General features: G+C 40.3%; 1 protein-coding gene across 2 annotated transcripts in view; it reads left to right on the top strand.

Moving 5' to 3' along the window:
- jag2a (jagged canonical Notch ligand 2a) overlaps nt 1–19,413 on the top strand; it is a 77,443-nt gene that overhangs the window by 33,921 nt on the left and 24,109 nt on the right. For both annotated transcript variants that reach the window (XM_049481049.1, XM_049481048.1), the window contains exons 4-9: nt 7,629–7,883; nt 9,046–9,106; nt 14,609–14,739; nt 14,939–15,058; nt 16,251–16,364; nt 18,924–19,037. In XM_049481049.1, the coding sequence (XP_049337006.1) occupies nt 7,629–7,883; nt 9,046–9,106; nt 14,609–14,739; nt 14,939–15,058; nt 16,251–16,364; nt 18,924–19,037 (795 nt within the window). The remainder of the gene's footprint in view (nt 1–7,628; nt 7,884–9,045; nt 9,107–14,608; nt 14,740–14,938; nt 15,059–16,250; nt 16,365–18,923; nt 19,038–19,413) is intronic.

Here is a 19,413-nt window from a genome sequence, read left to right as displayed (position 1 = left end):
GGACAGTATGTCAAAGCATTTTGTTCTATTTCTCGAATCCCATGTCCATGTATGGAAGAGGCTGAGGCGGTGTGGGGCCTGATGGAGTATTCAGGGAGCAAATCTGGAGGGGGGGGATTTTTAGAGCACCTTGGCTTACGGTCAAACAGCCCTCGCCCCTTCAGAAGGGTATCAGAGCTCGTTCCCCTGCACTTTTTAAGAGGTTCAGCTGTTTTGGCAGATTTAATAGAGTGGGTGGAATCTTCCTTTTAAGGAACAACTTTGAGCAAGAATGGTCACATTGCTAATGCAAATAAGGGCCCATTAACTGGGGGGGGGGTGGACTAGATTTCACTCCGCATGGGTCTGGATATGAGCCCACTTTACAGTTCTTCACTCTCATACCGTATTTTTGTAGTAGTAGATACTTTAGAATTAATGGCTGGTATTAAATAGAATTTAGTAGGTGAATTAATAGCTGAACTAGATTGCAGTTCCTGCAGAAACTGCGAGTGTGATGGCAGTGCTGGCCGGGGTACTCAAACTTTTGACCAGTAGCTCCATATACACACACAGTACTGGATATCTGGGGTGTCCAAACTTTTAAGCTAATGCTGTTTTATCCTACAGCTGCTCCATACACTCACAGTCCTGGAGATCTATCAGCCATCCTTCGATGGGCCCCATTCCTTCCACTCATTACTATGGGGCCAATTAGTACGACAATTGTACGGAAACCATACGATTTTTTTACCAAAAACATAAGTCCGATCGGAAAGCTGTATACAAGCCCACCATTCCCGATAAGGCCGCACATTTTAACGTTGGAACAGAGTCGATATCTTGAGAATTGCAGCCTAAAGTAGAAAAGTTAGCTTGAAATCAAAATTGGGAATAAGTGAAGATGGTAACGTTAGGAGCGTGAAATAATGCAGAAACTCTCCTCTCCTGCTTTGTGGAGTCATCTTCAGGTGAAAGCTGCGCATTTTTTGAGCATTTCTGCTTGTTTTGCTGGGTGGTGTTGGTTTTAGCTAGCCGGCTGGAATGTGGTTAGTTTAGCGTAGCTTGCTTTAGCTCAGCATTTGCTTAGCGTAGCTTAGCCTAGCCTGGCTGGTTAGCGTTCTGGCTGTCAGACGGCAGTAACCGAGCGATTTTCTTTCCCATTTTTCCACAAAGACGAGCCAGAGCTGCGGGTGAGCATGCTGCAGTTGAGCGCTAGCCTGTGCTAAGCTAACGCTGCTGCGGGTGTCCTGTGTGTATACGCCGTTACTCTGCAATGCGTCGGCGGAGTGATACAAGTTTAGTGTGAGAAGGCCGTGATGTTATCACATATATCAGCACGGCTAGAACACTTCTCAACCAATCAGATTGTGAGGTCGAAACTAACTGTTGTATAAATGTTAATAAAGTTAATAATGCGTTGTGTACAGAAATATGGGTCGTATTGACCTTACTGTGTTATTTAAGCTTTGGGTAGGTTAAATAAACCACTCGGAGCTTCACAACAGGTTGAACCTGAACGTGACTGTGGATTTTAATAGGGTCACAGTGTCCTCCCGGCTGGTGAGGAGTGAGAGAGAGAGAGAGAGAGAGTGTGAATCTGCACGAGAAAAAAGTGTGTAAGAGGAGGATAGAATAGAGCTACAATTGATGAATACTTTATTACTTTACCTTACTAATCGAATCAAATTATACAGTGCCCTCCATAATTATTGGCACCCCTGGTTAAGATGTGTTCTTTAGCTTCTCATAAATTGAGTTTTGTTCAAAATAATATAGGACCACGATGGGAAAAAAGTAAAGTCCAACCTTTAACTCAAGTAAATGTTAAGGGGGAAATAAAATCCCTGACTAAGAAATAATTATTCTTCATAAAATCACCTGTTCCACAATTATTGGCACCCCTAACAATTCTTAGGAAATAAATTTAATAAAAGTATTTCTGTCACTTCTACAGTAGTTTACGAAGTTGATCAGAGTATGTAGGAACATTTAATTAGTAATTCACAACTTCCTGTTTCCCTGGGGTATAAATATGACGTGACACAGAGGCCATTTATCTTCAACATGGGAAAGACAAAGGAACATACCATTCAAGTGAGGCAGATGTGTGTTGACCTTCACAAGTCAGACAATGGCTACAAGAAAATCGCTACTCGCCTACACCTGTCCATATCTACTGTCAGAGGAATTATTAAGAAGTTTAAAACAACTGGAACAGTGGTAAACAAGCCTGGACAAGGACGCAAGTTTATTTTGCCACCACGCACAGTGAGGAGGATGATAAGAGAAATAAAAAGTTCTCCAAAGCTCACTGTTACAGAATTGCAACAAATGGTAGCTTCTTGGGGTCACAAAGTCTCCAAAACAACCATCAGGCGCTATCTACATGCCAACAAGCTGTTTGGGAGGCATGCACGGAAGAAACCATTTCTCACTCACAATCATAAACGCAAACGTTTGGAGTTTGCTAAGCGGTACTATGACTTCAACTGGGACCGTGTGCTTTGGTCAGATGAAACAAAGATAGAGCTTTTTGGCAACAAATGCTCTAACTGGGTCTGGCGTAACACAAGAGCTGAGTATGCAGAAAAGCACCTCATGCCCACTGTGAAATACGGCGGGGGATCAGTGATGCTGTGGGCCTGTTTCTCTTCTAAAGGCCCTGGGAACCTTGTTAGGGTGCATGGCATCATGAATGCTCTAAAATACCAGGCCATTTTAAAACAAAATCTGGTGGCTTCTGCCCGAAAGCTGAAGATGGGTCGTCACTGGGTCTTTCAGCAAGATAATGACCCTAAACATGTGGCCAAATCTACACAGAAATGGTTCACCGCACACAGAATCAAGCTCCTCCCATGGCCATCTCAGTCCCCAGACCTCAACCCCATTGAAAACCTGTGGGGTGAGCTGAAGAGGAGAGTGCAGAGGAGAGGACCCAGGTCGTTGGATGATTTAGAGAGAATGTGCAAAGAGGAATGGTCAAAGATCCCTCTTTCTGTATTCTCCCATCTTGTGAAACATTACAGGAGAAGATTAGGTGCTGTTTTGTTTGGCAAAAGGGGGTTGTACAAAGTATTAACATCAGGGGTGCTAATAATTGTGGCACACATGATTTGATGTTAAATAATTATTTCTTAATGTGGGATTTTTTTCCTACTGAATAAATTCACTTGAGTTAAAGGTTGTATTTTACTCTTTTTTTCCATCGTGGTCCTATATTATTTTGAACAAAACTCAATTCATGAGAAGCTAAAGAACACATCTTAACCAGGGGTGCCAATAATTATGGAGGGCACTGTATTTGCTATTTTTTTGTGTGTGTGGTAATAACTGTGACCTGCAGCATCTGCCTGGAGGCATAAAAATATTGTCTGTGCATACAAATAAAATATAAAGGACTGTTGATTGGTAAAAAATTTATAATCTTATTAGCTGTGAATAATCACTATTAATTGCAGTTTTGTTCTTTTAACAATGGATCATTAAATCTAAAATAAAGTTGCTGTAGTATTGTTAAGTAGACGCTAGATGGTTTCTGTGGTAGCTCAGGTGGTTGCTATGGTGTTGCTAGATGGTTTCTGTGGTAGCCCTGGTGGTTGCTGTGGTGTTGCTAACTGGATGCTAGATTATTTCTGTGGCAGCCCTAATGGTTGCTATGGTGTTGCTAAATAGATGCTAGGTGCTACATGCTGGTGGATGCTTGGTGCTAGATTGTGACTACACTGTGTGATTGCTGTGATATTTTAAGCAGTTAAAAGGCTGGTAGGCGGTTGCTGTGGTTTTCCGGGTGGCTGCTGTGTGGCTCAGATGTAGCTGTGGGATGTGGAGGAAATCTATATTCACTTCATATGTCAATTTGATAAAAGTAATCTACCTTCTGAATTTATGAGAATAAGCTAGTTAAATGCTGCTGAAAAATGCTAATTATTTTGATATTGCTATGTACTCTTGTTTTGAGCTTCTGAAACCTGATTGGTCAAACCAGTAAGCATCATGCTACGTTTGATTAATCTGATAGAGCCGTGTGATAGAGCAACATAAAGCTGGTGTTCTGCAAAATCAAGTTTTATTATTATTTATACAGTATCTCCAAACTGAAGGCTAAGTTCTGTATGACAGAAGATATCAGGGACAGGTTGTGAAGTGAGCTTCTCAAAAAGACAACATTCCAAGAAGATCAAAGTAAAACACCAAATGAGATGATGACAGAATAAGTGGTTTGGCAATGGCACAGAAGATCTGGCAATTTCTTCATGGGTGCAACCTCAGCACAAAATCAGCTCTGCAGCCCCTCCCACAAATACATGTTCCTTAGGAAATTGGCTCCATTTAAAAGAGAAATGAACAGACATTTCCTTACTTTTTCTGCTGTGTTCTATATCTGACTCTATAAACAGGGTTTCTGAAGAACGGAAAGGTAATGACTTGTATGGTTAGGGTGATGGAGTGAGTTAGAGACTAAAAGAATATAAGTGGGAAAGAGTGATAGAGAGCGAGAGTGGACAAGCGAGAGAGTGAGCTTTCTTCAGTCGCCCTTCCTCTTCAGTTCCCCCTATTATTTCCTCTCTGGCTCCAAAACTGTCTGAGACTTTACTTCCTGAGAGAGAGAGAGAGAGAGAGACTGAGAGACAAAGGGGGAGTCAGAGTAAGTTAGAGAGAGACAGAGAATCAAAATGAGTATGTAAGAGAGAGAGAGAGAGAGAGAGAGAGAGAGAGAGAGAGAGAAATATGTAAAAAATGAGAGACAGTGGGTAACACACCTTAAAATAAGACCCCCTACAATTTTGGGGACCCCCACCCCACAAAAAGTGATTCTTATTGTTATATAATTATAATTATTATAGTTAAGTAAAGTAATTATTATAATAATCATCAGTCAAGCTAATAAAGCCACATTGAATTGAGACAGAGAGAGAGACTGAGAGAGAGACTGAAAAAAGAGCGAGAGAGACTGAGAGAGACTGAGAAAAAGAACGAGAGAGTAAAAAAAGAGTAAGAGAGACTGAAAGAGAGACTGAGAGAGAGACCTAGAGAGCCTGATATAGAGACTGAAAAAAGAGTGAGAGAGACTGAGAAAAAGAACAAGAGACTGAAAGAGAGAGTAAGAAAAAGAGCGAGAGAGACTGAGCGAGACAGAGAGACTGAGAGAGAGAGACCTTGAGTGACTGAGAGAGACTCAGATAGAGACTGAAAATAAGAGCGAGAGAGACTGAGAGAGAAAGACTGAAAAAAGAGTGAGAGAGACTGAGAGAGAAAGACTGAGAAAAAGAACGAAAGAGACAGAGAGAGAGGTAGAAAGAGAGACAGAATGAGTGAGAGAGAGAGAGAGAGAGAGAGAGGTAGAAAGAAAGATAGCGAGAGAGAGAGAGAGAGAGAGAGAGAGAGAGAGAAAGAGGGGTAGAGTGAGAGTCAAAGTGAGTAAGAAGTTACAGATACGGGTAGAAAGGGATAGAAATAAAGGTAGAGAGAAGGACTAAGAGAGAGGTAGAGACAGAGTGAGTGAGTCAAAGAGAGACTGAGAGAGAGAGTTACATTTGTGTTCTGTTACATTTCTATTCTCTGCTGTTTCTCAGTCTGAGGTCTCGGCGCTGGTTTGACCTCCAGTCGCCCTCAGCGCTCTCTAAGGGAAGCTATAAACACTTAGGAACGATGGAAGCATTTCCTCGAAGGCTCTGTTGTTGTGGATGGGTGTAGAGCTGGCCGGCGTCCAACCATACAAATATTCACAACAAGTGATCGGGAGGGGCTTTAATAACCACCTCACAAACAGAGCAGCCCCCTCTCACGGGGATACACACAGGTCACTGTGCACTATTAGACAGATCTGAATATCATAAACATGCACGTGTTTACAGCGACCCGCAGTCACATGTGATAGATGTGATAGACCTGTAGTACATTTAATTATTTGGAGTCGTATGTGTTTACACTGGAGATATAAAGCTATTATTAAGGAAGTTTTAGGGTTTTTTCAATTAAGACTGTTGAGCAATTTCTTCACCTTAATCTTCCTTGAAGGTTCTTTAAAGCACCTTAAACTTTCTTAAAGGTTCCACAAACCACTCTAATTTTATACTGCTGTAGAATTGAAGTGAATTATGCAAAATACTGGAAAAAGGAATATGTAGAATTGTATTTGTATTGAATTATATTATACTATGTCAAATAATTAAACAATAAGTTCCAAAAAATACACCTTAATGTTTACTTAAAGGTCCCTCAAACCATCTTAAAGTTATTTAAAGAATAATTTTTGACTTAGTGACGGTAGAATTTCACATTTTATATAATTTTTATTTAATAATGCATTGCTAGTTGGTTGATGTGGTGTCCCAGGTGGTTGCTATGGTGTTGTTAAGTGGATGCTAGATGGTTTCAGTCATAGTTTAGGTGGATGCTATGGTGTTACTAAGTGGATGCATGATTATTTCTGTGGTAGCCCAGGTGGTGGCTATATTGTTACTAAGTGGACGCTAGATGGTTTCTGTCATAGTTCAGGTGGTTGCTATGGTGTTACTAAGTGGATGCACAATTATTTCTGTGGTAGCCTAGGTGGTGGCTATATTGTTACTAAGTGGACACTAAATGGTTTCTGTCATTGTCTAGGTGGTTGCTATGGTGTTACTAAGTGGATGCACAATTATTTGTGTGGTAGCCCAGGTGGTTGCTCTGGTGTTGTTAAGTGGATGTTAGATGGTTTCTGTCATAGTTCAGGTGGTTGCTTTGGTGTTACTAGTACAATTCTTTCTGTGGTAGCCCAGGTGGTTGCTCTGGTGTTGTTAAGTGGATGCTAGACGGTTTCTGTGGTAGCCCATGTGGTTGCTCTGGTGTTGTTAAGTGGATGCACACTTATTTCTGTGGTAGCCCAGGTGGTTGCCATATTGTTACTAAGTGGACACTAGATGGTTTCTGTCGTAGTCCAGGTGGTTGCTCTGGTGTTACTAAGTGGATGCACAATAATTTATGTGGTAGCCCAGGTGGTTGCTATGGTGTTGTTAAGTGGATGCCAGACGGTTTCTGTTGTAGTTCAGGTGGTTGCTCTGGTGTTACTAAGTGGATGCACAATTATTTCTGTGGTAGCCCAGGTGGATGCTATGGTGTTGTTAAGTGGATGCTAGATGGTTTCTGTCGTAGTTCATGGGGTTGCTATGGTGTTACTAAGTGGATGCACAAATATTTCTGTGGAAGCCCAGGTGGTTGCCATATTGTTACTAAGTGGACACTAGATGGTTTCTGTCGTAGTTTAGGTGGTTGCTATGGTGTTTTTAAGTGGATGCACAATTATTTCTGTGGTAGCCCAGGTGGTTGCTCTGGTGTTGTTAAGTGGATGCTAGACAGTTTCTGTCATAGTCCACGGCGTTGCTATGGTGTTACTAAGTGGATGCAAAGTTATTTCTGTGGTAGCCCAGGTTTTTGCTGTGGTGGCTAGATGGGTGGGTTCTAGATTGTGTGATTGCCATGGTATTTCAGGCAGTTGTTCAGTGGCTGCTAGGCAGTTCCTGGGCTTTTCCAGGTGGTTGCTGTGGTGTGTAGAACACTGACTTGTAGAATCTACAGCAGTATGTCTGTAGAGTTTTTATTAAACGTTGAATGCTGAATGTTATATATTTCTGTGATTAATATTTTGCGTTTGTGTGTTTCTACAGAGAATGATCTGCTGATCGAGAGGGATGTGTATCGTGGGGAGATGAACCCCGGAGATGAGTGGCAGGTGATCCAGCACACCGGCTCAACAGCCAGCTTCCAGTACAGCGTACGCATTCGCTGCGAGCGGCATTACTACGGCAACAAGTGCAACAAGAAATGCCGCCCACGGGACGACTACTTCGGACACTACGAGTGCGACCACCTCGGCAACCAGCAGTGCTTGGAGGGCTGGACTGGACCTGAATGCAAGACAGGTGTGTGTCATACATGTCAGGGTTAGTGCTGTGCTGAGAACAGCTCATCACCCAGATAATGCCTTTAAAATGTTGACCCTGCAGTGCGGTGCTGGTCAGTGTTGAATATGCAAATTAGGATCAGTGAATTGTTAGCCATTTTTATTTCCCATTATATATCTACTTTTATAGACAGATTATATCTGTCCAGTATCATTTATTTTACTTTAATCCTGAATATAAAGTCATATGAAAAAGTTTGGGCACCCCTATTAATCTTAATCATTTTTATTTTTTAATATTTGGGTGTTTGCAACAGCCATTTCAGTTTGTTATATCTAATAACTGATGGACACAGTAATATTTCAGGATTGAAATGAGGTTTATTGTACTAACAGAAAATGTGCAATATGCATTAAACCAAAATTTGACCGGTGCAAAAGTATGGGCACCCTTATCATTTTATTGATTTGAATACTCCTAACTACTTTTTACTGACTTACTGAAGCACAGAATTGGTTTGGTAACCTCATTGAGCTTTGAACTTCATAGCCAGGTGTATCCAATCAGGAGAAAAGGTATTTAAGGTGGCCAATTGCAAGTTGTTCTCCTATTTGAATCTCCTCTGAAGAGTGGCATCATGGGCTCATCAAAACAACTCTCAAATGATCTAAAAACAAAGATTGTTCAACATAGTTGTTCAGGGGAAGAATACAAAAAGTTGTCTCAGAGATTGAACCTGTCAGTTTCCACTGTGAGGAACATAGTAAGAAAATGGAAGACCACAGGGACAGTTCTTGTTAAGCCCAGAAGTGGCAGGCCAAGAAAAACATCAGAAAGGCAGAGAAGAAGAATGGTGAGAACAGTCAAGGATAATCCACAGACCACCTCCACAGAGCTGCAGCATCATCTTGCTGCAGATGGTGTCACTGTGCATCGGTCAACAATACAGCGCACTTTGCACAAGGAGAAGCTGTATGGGAGAGTGACGCGATTCTTAATTGTTTTCATGTCAAATAAAGACATGAAAACATTGAATGAAAAGGTGTGTCTCCATTTTTGTCTTTTAGTGTATATGGTGTGATGTGTTTCTGTGTTTTTGTGCTTAATTTAATGGGTCTAAAACACATTTTATTGATCTTAAGCTTCTCTCTCTCTCTCTCTCTCTCTCTCTGTGTTGCAGCTCTCTGTAAGCAGGGCTGCAGTGAGCTGCACGGAACCTGTGCTGTTCCAGGAGAATGCACGTAAGTGTAGAAACCTAAAACACAGCGATTCTTCTCTCTTTTACCTGTTTCTGAATTGTACCTACAGTACCTGTATTATAAGGAAGCTGTAGAGTCTCTCGCTCTTCCTCTCTTTCTTAATCCTTCCCTTATTCCCTCGTTCACACTCACTTATCCTTTAGAGCTAAATACAGCAGTGAGGGCTAGTTACAGCTTGTTGTTTTTTGTAGGTTTGTGGGGATGTCTGTGTGTGTGTGCTTGTGTGTGTGTGTGTGTGTTTGTGAGATGCCTTCGCTCAGATACAGACCTGTGGAAGGAGGGTTGGCCTCCACTGAGCCTCTCAGCTCAAATAAAATAATCCCCACAATAACATGATTCATTTTCTCTACCTCATTTTCTGCGTCAGTTATTCCACTTTTCCACCTCTTCTTCTTCTTTTGCTGTGAATGAGCCACTAATGACCTGCTGTATTGTTTGGAAGGAGAGGTAATCGAGCTGGTATTTGGCTTTTTAACTCCGCTGTAATGTGTTTACTCTGGAAGATTAATGCTGTCAAGTGTTTTTCTGTGGTTGGAGAATTTATAGACAGAAATTACACACAAGAATTGCACACAGAAGGAATTAAACGGCAGGGATAAAAACTTGGTGGATAATCAAGCACCAGTGACATGAACAGTCTAGAAGAAAAAAAGCCCTATCCGGACAGGATTAATGTCTCAGGGGGACATCTGTAAAAATATTTCACACTTCTACTCAGTGATAAAACTCTTGCATCCGGACTGCAACTGAAAAAAAAAAAAAAACAGAAAAAGAAGGAACACTGAGTTTTTAGGCTTTCTCGTTCACGTGACATCGCGTTCAGTAGCTCCTCCATTTCCACGCGCTGTTGTGTTTTTACGTGGATCTCCGCGGAAACGCGCGCACAAAGTGTGTAATAGTAATTAGTACATCATGTGATGTAATTAGTGTAATTAGTACATCGTGTGATCATGTGACTGTACACCATTGTGCTCAATAAAACATCTCCAAAGCTCTCCTCATGGGCTTCCAGGAAAAATCTATACCATACCATATATCTATTTACTTTACAGGGGTTGGACAATGAAACGAAAACACCTGGTTTTAGTTACAATAATTTATTGTTCTGACAGACAGTTCTGGTGGAAACAGGAGAGTTGAGGTGCACATTGAATTCTGCCATGATTTAAGCAGCCGTGTTTTTATGTTTTTTGGATACAATCCGGGTTAGCACCCGAACATCCCTTTCAGACAGCTTCCTCTTACAGCGTCCACAGTTAATCCTGTTGGATGTGGTTCGTCCTTTTTGGTGGTATGCTGACATTACCCTGGATACCGTGGCTCTTGATACATCACAAAGACTTGCTGTCTTGGTCACAGATGCTCCAGCAAGACGTGCACCAACAATTTGTCCTCTTTTGAGGACAAATTATGTCACCCATAATTGTTGAGTGCATTGCAATATTTTGAGCAAAACTGTGCTCTTACCCTGCTAATTGAACCTTCACACTCTGCTCTTACTGGTGCAATAATGCATAAATGCATAATAATGAAGATTGGCCACCAAGCTGCTCCAATTTAGCCATGAAACCTCCCACACTAAAATGACAGGTGTTTCAGTTTCATTGTCCAACCCCTTTATATTTTACTATATATCTCCTATATTGCCTGCATCTGTTAATAATGTTACCTGAGGTTTCTACAGTAATTTTTTTTATTCTATTTTCTTATTGATTAGTAAATTTTACATTTTAAATAAATAGATACAGTGCTTGGGTGCCTAAGTTTTATATACAGTTTTATATGATATAATCTAAATAGTCTAATATTGCGATATCGCATGTTTATCACATCGCCCACCCTGAGACTGGTGCAGTTGTGTGTCAGAGCTTTCCGTGAGTCAGAGGTGTGTGTGTTGGTGTGTGTGTGTGTGTTTTTGCCAGGGCTGAGCATACCGTGATATGGGGTTGTCTGTTGCTGTTGTCTATCAGAGGGTGTGGTTAGACAGTAGACCAGTAGTAAGGGAGTGCGTGTACGCATGTGTGTGTATGCATGTATGTGTGTGTGTGTGTGTGTGTGTGTGTGTGTGTGTGTGTGTGTGTGTGTGTGTGTGTGTGTGTGTGTGTGTGTGAGTGTGAGACAGACACACACTCGGGCTGTACATTACGGAGAGTGTAGGGGCTTTAAATAGTTCTGAATGAATTGTGGAGACAGCTGGAACAAGGTTGCCAGTGACACAGAAATAACACCACATCACACTAAACCAACTGATTAGCTAATCCTACACCAGCAGTGTGTGTGTGTGTGTGAGAGAGAGAGAGAAAGAAAGAGAGAGAGAGAGTGTCTTGAGCATGTGTGTGTTTGTGTGTTTGACAGTATTTATTCAGATGTCAGTGGGGGTCTGTTCAGGGTGGTGCGTCCGTGTCGTGATTGATACCAAAGGTTTAGATCTTTTCTTCAGTCTTTCAGCTTAAACGCATTTCTGTCATTTTGTGCACATAGTTGTGAAAGCATGCAGACTGGTATGCGCCGTGATTCACATGTGCTGTAAGGTCACTGGCGGTTTCCATGACCTGCAGAAACAGCAGCTGGTGGTGTAGAGTGTAAAGTGTAGAGCTAAAACAGTTTACATTAAGTTATATAGCATACAGTTGTTTTATTCTATAAACTACAGACAACATTTCTCCCAAATTCCAAATAAAATATCGTCATTTAGAGCATTTATTTGCAAAAATTGAGAAATGGCTGAAGTAACAAAAAACATGCATGCATGATCTTTTAGACCTCAAATAATGCAAAACAAACAAGTTCAGAATCACAGTTTTTATGCATCTCCTCCACTAGCCTTACACACTGCTTTTGGATAACTTTATGCCTACACTCCTGATGCAAAAATTCAAGCAGTTCAGTTTGGTTTGATGGCTTGTGATCATCCATCTTCCTCTTTATTATATTCCAGAGTTTTTTTGTTTTTTTTTCATTTGGTAAAATTAAAGAAACTCTTAATTTTAAGTGGTCTCCTATTTTTTCAGAGCTGTATATTTGTCTTAGTAGTGCAATTCTAATTATGAATTTATTTCAGCAGTGCTATGCTACTCACAATATAAACAGGTGGATCTCTAAAAGTTCATTGGAAAAATAATTGAAAATGTACTTTATTTCAGTAATTCAATTTAAAATGTGAAACTCATATATTATATAGATGTATTAAACACAGAGTGTTCAATTTTAAGTGTTTATTTCTTTAATTGATAATTAAATTTTTGAGTGAAATTAAAAACACAAAAGTCAGCATCTCAGAAAATTAGAACAGAATTAAATAAGACCAATTGGTACTTTTGGCAGTGTGGGTAGTGTGCCAAGTCCTGCTGGAAAATGAAATCCACATCTACATAAAAGTTGTCAGCAGAGGGAAGCATGAAGTGCTGTAAGATTTTGTGGGAAAACAAAACTACACTGACTTTAGACTTGATAATAAAACACAGTGGATCAACACCAGCAGATGACATATCTCTCCAAACCATCACTGATCATCAGTACATTTTACATTTCATTTGTAAATCAGGGGAGCAGAGTCTGGAGGAAGAGTGGAGAGACACACAGTCCAAACTGCTTGAGGTCTAGTGTGAAGTTTCCACCAATCAGTGATGGTTTGGAGAGACATGTCATCTGCTGGTGTTGATCCACTGTGTTTTATTATCAAGTCCAAAATCAGTGCAGTTTTGTTTTCCCACAAAATCTTACAGCACTTCATCATTGTTATCAGAAGGATGATGACTAGGGGTGTGCCTTATCATATCATACGCAATAATTTCAATTTGACAAAAAAAAAAAAAATCAATATCATGGTATTGTGGTATTTGTTACCCTATTATTATTTTATACAAAATCAGGGTCTTGGTAAAGTAATGTTTTATGGAATAGACAAATGATTATAGATTTTTTTTCTACTGTATGAAACTATTATTTAATCATATCACCAAGAAATTACTTATCCAAATCATTACTGCAAAAGTACCCTGAAATATCATGATTTTTTTTTAGGGCTGTATCGCCCAGCCCTTGTGATAACAGACAGGATTTCTTCTATTTGTTCAGGTTATTAGTATGTTACAGTTGTGGAATTTATTGTAGGATTGTCTCACAATATGATGTGTGTGTGTGTGTGTGTGTGTGTGTGCTGAAGCAGTTTCCCCTAGAGCTTGGATAGCATGTGTGGTGTACATGGCCTTTGACCCTCAGTCTGAAGTGGAATGCTGATCTGTCTGTGGCTGTGTGTGCGTGTGTGTGTGTGTGTGTGTGTGTGTGTGTGTGTGTGTGTGTGTGTTTGTGTGTGGAGTGATGGCTCAACTGCAGATGGATGAAGATGAAGCTCTGCTGTGTTTAGTAGACACTCACTAGAGTGAATTTTGTACTTTCTGAGGGATCTGACAGATTTGCCAAAAGAATAAGTTTTTTTTTTGGTTTATTGTATTAAATTATTCTTTAAAGAATAATGAAGGCAATTTTTTGTCTATCCACTGCTGTTCAGCCATGCCAGTTTACTATGAGTTTATTGACATTATTGATACTTGTGGCCTGATTTGACCATTCACATTTGTGTCGCATGTTGGTTGATCGGATACATATCCGATTTAGGACCACATATGGAATTGACTCAAATTTGATTTGAAAAAAAAAAAATGTATTTAGCACATTCATACAGCCAGGAAAAAATCAGATCTGAGCCACATTGAGCAAAAAAAAGTCAGATTTGAGTCACTTCAGCCTGGTAATGTAACGTAGTCTTAGTTTTAAGCTGTGTCAGTTGTATGTTCTAATCTGTTCACTTTATAGTAATTTCTTTCTTCATTTAGTTTTTAGAAGTATTTAAAATATATTTTTTTACTTACATGAAATCAAAGAGAACACTATATACAAATCTGTTTTATGCACCTGACCATAACTTTCAAAAGTAGAATTATCTCAAGCTGCCGGCGCTCAGAGGGAGCAAAATTGGCCCTGCTCCCTCCGGGTGGGTAGATGGCGCTCTCTCCTCCCTACATCACTCCTAGGGTGATGTTCGCAGCACAGGCTGCGTCTGTGAGCTGATGTATCAGAACCGAGTCGCTGCGCTTTCCTCCAAGAGCGCTGTGATGCTACTCGGCGATGCTGCATCAGCAGCAGCTCGAAAAGAAGCGGTGGCTGACTTCACATGTATCGGAGGAGGCATGTGCTAGTCTTCACCTTCCTGGTGTTTTGGGGCATCACTAGTGATAGGGGGAGTCCTAGTGAGTGGGTTGGGTAATTGGCTGTGCTAAATTAGGGAGAAAATGGGAAAAATTTGAAACAAAATTATGTAAAAAAAAAAAGGTAGAGTTATTGTGCAAAGCAGTTGATATTTTAACAAAAAAATTAAAATCAATGAAATGAATATAAAATTTAGGCATAATAACTAAAGGTTTTAGTGTGATTCAAGTCTTAAGTCAATTTAACTTAAGTCAAATGGTGTGTCCTTCATTCCAGGTGTCATTACGGGTGGCAGGGTCCTCTGTGTGACGAGTGCCTGACGCATCCAGGGTGTGTTCACGGCACCTGTGTGAATAAATGGGAGTGCATCTGTGAGAAGAACTGGGGCGGACTGATGTGTGATCAAGGTGATCAGCAGCTCACACCTACTGTCTCTGTGTGACGTGATCTGATCTGATCTGATGTTTACTGCTGTAATGTAGCTTTAGCTCTTCAGCTAATATGTAAAACTTTATATTGTTGCACAGAAATGTCATTTATAAATTGCTTTTATAATTTTTTTCTTGCATTTTATTTTACTATTATTTTTTTTTATGATTTTCACAGACCTGAATTACTGTGGGAGCCACCGGCCGTGTGTGAACGGAGGGACGTGCTTGAACACGGAGCCCAATAAGTACCAGTGCGTTTGCCCTGAGGGTTACTCTGGCAAAAACTGTGAGATAGGTGAGAGATCTTTTATAACTTCATCAGAATTCAAAAACATCAGTGGTGTCAATTGATTAAAAAATGTAATCAGATTAATCACGACAATATTCTGTGATTAACTGCGATTAATCGCAAGTTTTTACTGTGGATAGTTGAATGTAAAAAAAATAATGAATGTAAGGAATGTAAAATACAATTATATTTATATTAGCAAATTATTTTGCAGAAAATGCTTCACAAAAAAGCACTGAAAAAAACAAATTATGAATAATGAAGAGGAATATTTTTTACCGAACAATATTGTGCTTTGTTGGTGTGTCTAATAGGATGTTTAGCTGTATCAAAAAAATAAATATATATATATATATATATATATATATATATATATATATATATATATATATATATATATATTAAAAATATATATATATATATAAATTTAAATACGTTTACTTCTATTTACTTTTAATGAATGCAATTGTAATTAATTAAGAAAAAAATAACAATAAAATGATTTTTTTTGTTGTTGTTTCAACCAAATCAAAGCTAATGTCTATCCTCCTAAGACCCATCCTTTTGCTTGCTTTTTAATTTAGGATTAGTATGACGACAAGTATAAAATCTAACCTTTGTCTTTGTACAGGAAGTTGTTTTCCAAACAACAATGTTCTCATATAGCGACAGTAGTTTATTACACATTTATATTCTTGCCATTTGGGACCAGAAGGACCACATTAGTCTAGACTAGTTTCAAACATGAATTCTTAAATGGCCCACGTTTCTGTCTGGACTGACTGTAGAAACTTTTGACTGGGATTCCCACCATCTCAAATTTCCAATCATTTGAGTGTAAAGTTGTCATGTGACCATTAGACGGTACAGACAATATCTGCATATGAGGCCAAAGGGTCAACATTTAAAAAAAACATTAAAAGTATCATGGTGCAGAAAAGCAGAAATGTAACGTCCCCATACGAGGACGCAGGGTCTCAAGAGGGTATAGGAACTAAAGTGTTACAATTGATTCTAATTATATGCGATGGTAATATTTTTTTAGAAAAATTAATTTTAGGCATAATTTATATTTAATAAATAATTTCTGATGTACAGAACCATTGAATTGTGATTTATCTCTATGGTTTAATTTGTTAATAGCATTGTGTGTATGAATATATATGCCTGTAATTGTGTGTGTTGATGTTGTGTGCAGTGGAACACGCATGCATGTCCAACCCGTGTGCCAACGGTGGAACGTGCCACGAGATAGCGTCGAGATTCGAGTGTCTCTGTCCCCCGGGCTGGTCAGGACCTACCTGTGCTAAAGGTCAGAACTGTAACACACCTTTACTAACTTGAGTTATTAAGAAGATTTATTGTTGTTTTAACCATTTACACATTTACACAGTACTCTTATATACACCATGTACACAAAGTTATTGGTACACCTGTTCATTCATTGCTCTTTTTTTGGCATCAAGGGAATTTAAAAATATTTGATCCTGCTTTTGTTGAGGTCTCTACTGTCCAGGAAAGACTTTCTACTGGATTTCGTAGCTATGAGGATTTGATTGCAAAAGTGAGAAAGAGAGACAGATAGACAGACGGTGCAAGCAAAAGAGAGACAGAGAGACAGTGCAAGCAAAAGAGAGAGACAGAGAGACAGACAGACAGTGCAAGCAAAAGGGAGAGACAGACAGACAGTGCAAGCAAAAGAGAGAGACAGAGAGACAGACAGACAGTGCAAGCAAAAGAGAGAGACAGAGAGACAGACAGACAGTACAAGCAAAAGAGAGAGACAGAGAGACAGACAGACAGTGCAAGCAAAAGGGAGAGACAGACAGACAGTGCAAGCAAAAGAGAGAGACAGAGAGACAGACAGACAGTGCAAGCAAAAGAGAGAGACAGAGAGACAGACAGACAGCGCTAGCAAAAGAGAGAGACAGAGAGACAGACAGATGGTGCAAGCAAAAGAGAGAGACAGAGAGACAGACAGACAGTGCAAGCAAAAGAGAGAGACAGAGAGACAGACAGACAGTGCAAGCAAAAGAGAGAGGCAGATAAACCTAAATTTAAAGGAAAACATAAAGGAAACCTAAATTTCCTTCGGGATAAATAAAGTATCTATCTATCTATCTATCTATCTATCTATCTATCTATCTATCTATCTATCTATCTATCTATCAGACAGACAGTCCAAGCTAAAGAGAGAGACAGAGAGACAGATAGACAGACAGTGCTAGCAAAAGAGAGACAGAGAGACAGACAGACAGTGCAAGCGAAAGAGAGAGACAGAGAGACAGACAGACAGTGCAAGCAAAAGAGAGAGACAGACAGACAGTGCTAGCAAAAGAGAGACAGAGAGACAGACAGACAGTGCAAGCGAAAGAGAGAGACAGAGAGACAGACAGACAGTGCAAGCAAAAGAGAGAGACAGAGAGACAGACAGACAGTGCAAGCAAAAGAGAGAGACAGACAGACAGTGCTAGCAAAAGAGAGACAGAGAGACAGACAGACAGACAGTCCAAGCGAAAGAGAGAGACAGAGAGACAGACAGACAGTGCAAGCAAAAGAGAGAGACAGAGAGACAGACAGACAGTGCAAGCAAAAGGGAGAGACAGACAGACAGTGCAAGCAAAAGAGAGAGACAGATAAACAGACAGACAGTCCAAGCAAAAGAGAGAGACAGAGAGACAGACAGACAGCGCAAGCAAAAGAGAGAGACAGACAGACAGACGGCACGTGCGAAAGAGACAGACAGACGGCGCGAGCGAAAGAGACAGACAAAGAGAGAGACAGAGTGACAGACAGACGCAGTACAAAGGAAAAGTGGTTCATTAGTAAATTCTGTGTAATGATCTACTTTCTAAGATATTAAATTTTTTTGCTTATCAGAGACAAATTTCAGAACAACAAAAAAAACAACAAAAAAATGCTTTTTGCTTTTTTTTTGGTGTACTAATTTCTCAGAGAGAGAGAGAGAGACAGACAGGTGGTGCAAGTGAAAGAGAGAGAGACAGACATACAGACGATGCGAGTAAAAGAGAAAGACAAAGAGACAGATAGATGGCGCGAGCGAAAGAGAGAGACAGAGACAGACAGGCGGCACGAGCGAAAGAAAGAGACAGATAGACAGACAGTGCAATCAAAAGAGAGAGACAGAGAGACAGACAGACGGTGCAAGCGGAAGAGAGAGGCAGGTAGACAGACAAACAGTACAAGTGAAAGAAAGAGACAGACAGACAACACGAGCGAAATTGAATATTACATGTTTTTGCTTATCAGAGACAAATTTCAGAACAACAAAAAGAAACAATAAAAAACTGCTTTTTGCTTTTATTTTTAGGCGTACTAATATCTCAGAGAGAGAGAGAGACAGACAGACAGACGGCGCAAGTGAAAGAGAGAGAGACAGACATACAGACGATGCGAGTAAAAGAGCAAGACAGAGAGACAGATAGATGGCACGAGCAAAAGAGAGAGACAGAGACAGACAGGCGGCACGAGCGAAAGAGAGAGAGAGAGACAGATAGACAGTGCAAGCAAAATAGAGAGACAGACAGACATACATACGGCTTGAGTGAAAGAGAGAGACAGACAGACAGACGACACAAGCGAAAGAGACAGACAGACGCAGCACAAAGGGAAAGTGGTTCATTAGTAAATTGTGTGTAATGATCTACTTTCTAAGTTATTACATTTTTTAGCTTATCAGAGACAAATTTCAGAACAACAAAAAAACAACAACAAAAAAACGCTTTTTGCTTTTTTATTTTTAGGGGTACTGGGACTAATTTTAGGGGTGTTTGAGAGGGCAAGCGACGACCCTGGGATGTAGTGATTTTCTTTCATTTCTCATTTTCTCCACCCTGTGTGTTCCTCTCAGATAAAGACGAGTGCATGTCGGCTCCCTGCGCTCACGGAGGAACCTGCATCGACCTGGAGAACGCCTTTGACTGCGTGTGTCCCGCGCAGTGGACGGGGAAGACCTGTCAGATAGGTAGGACAGACTGGTGTCGATGTGTCTCGTCATTTGGTGGTTCTTGGATGGAGTGTAGCGTGTACAGAAAGGAGGTTTAATGCGTGAGACGTAGAGCGTGACTAAATGGGGGCGACTCCTCTCAGATATCAGCCTCCCAGTCTCTGAGTGTGCAGATTGCATGTTTAATTTAATGAGGTGTGTAACTGAATGTTGTTGTGTTTAAATCTTGCACCCAGCAATTGCTGTGGAAGTGTGTGTGTTGCCTTGCAGTGTGTGTGTTTGTGTGTGTGTGTTATTGCATGTTTGAGTTCCAGACTGCATGTCTGTTGCAGAAAGCTGTACATTATCAGTAACTCTAGCCCAGCCATTTGAGTAAAGCTAAATATATCTCCAG

The sequence above is a fragment of the Astyanax mexicanus genome, chromosome 7, assembly GCF_023375975.1.
Source record: "Astyanax mexicanus isolate ESR-SI-001 chromosome 7, AstMex3_surface, whole genome shotgun sequence".
Taxonomy (NCBI): domain Eukaryota; kingdom Metazoa; phylum Chordata; class Actinopteri; order Characiformes; family Acestrorhamphidae; genus Astyanax; species Astyanax mexicanus.
The sequence above is the reverse complement of the archived record's forward strand: the minus strand, read 5'-3'. Positions and strand labels throughout refer to the sequence as shown.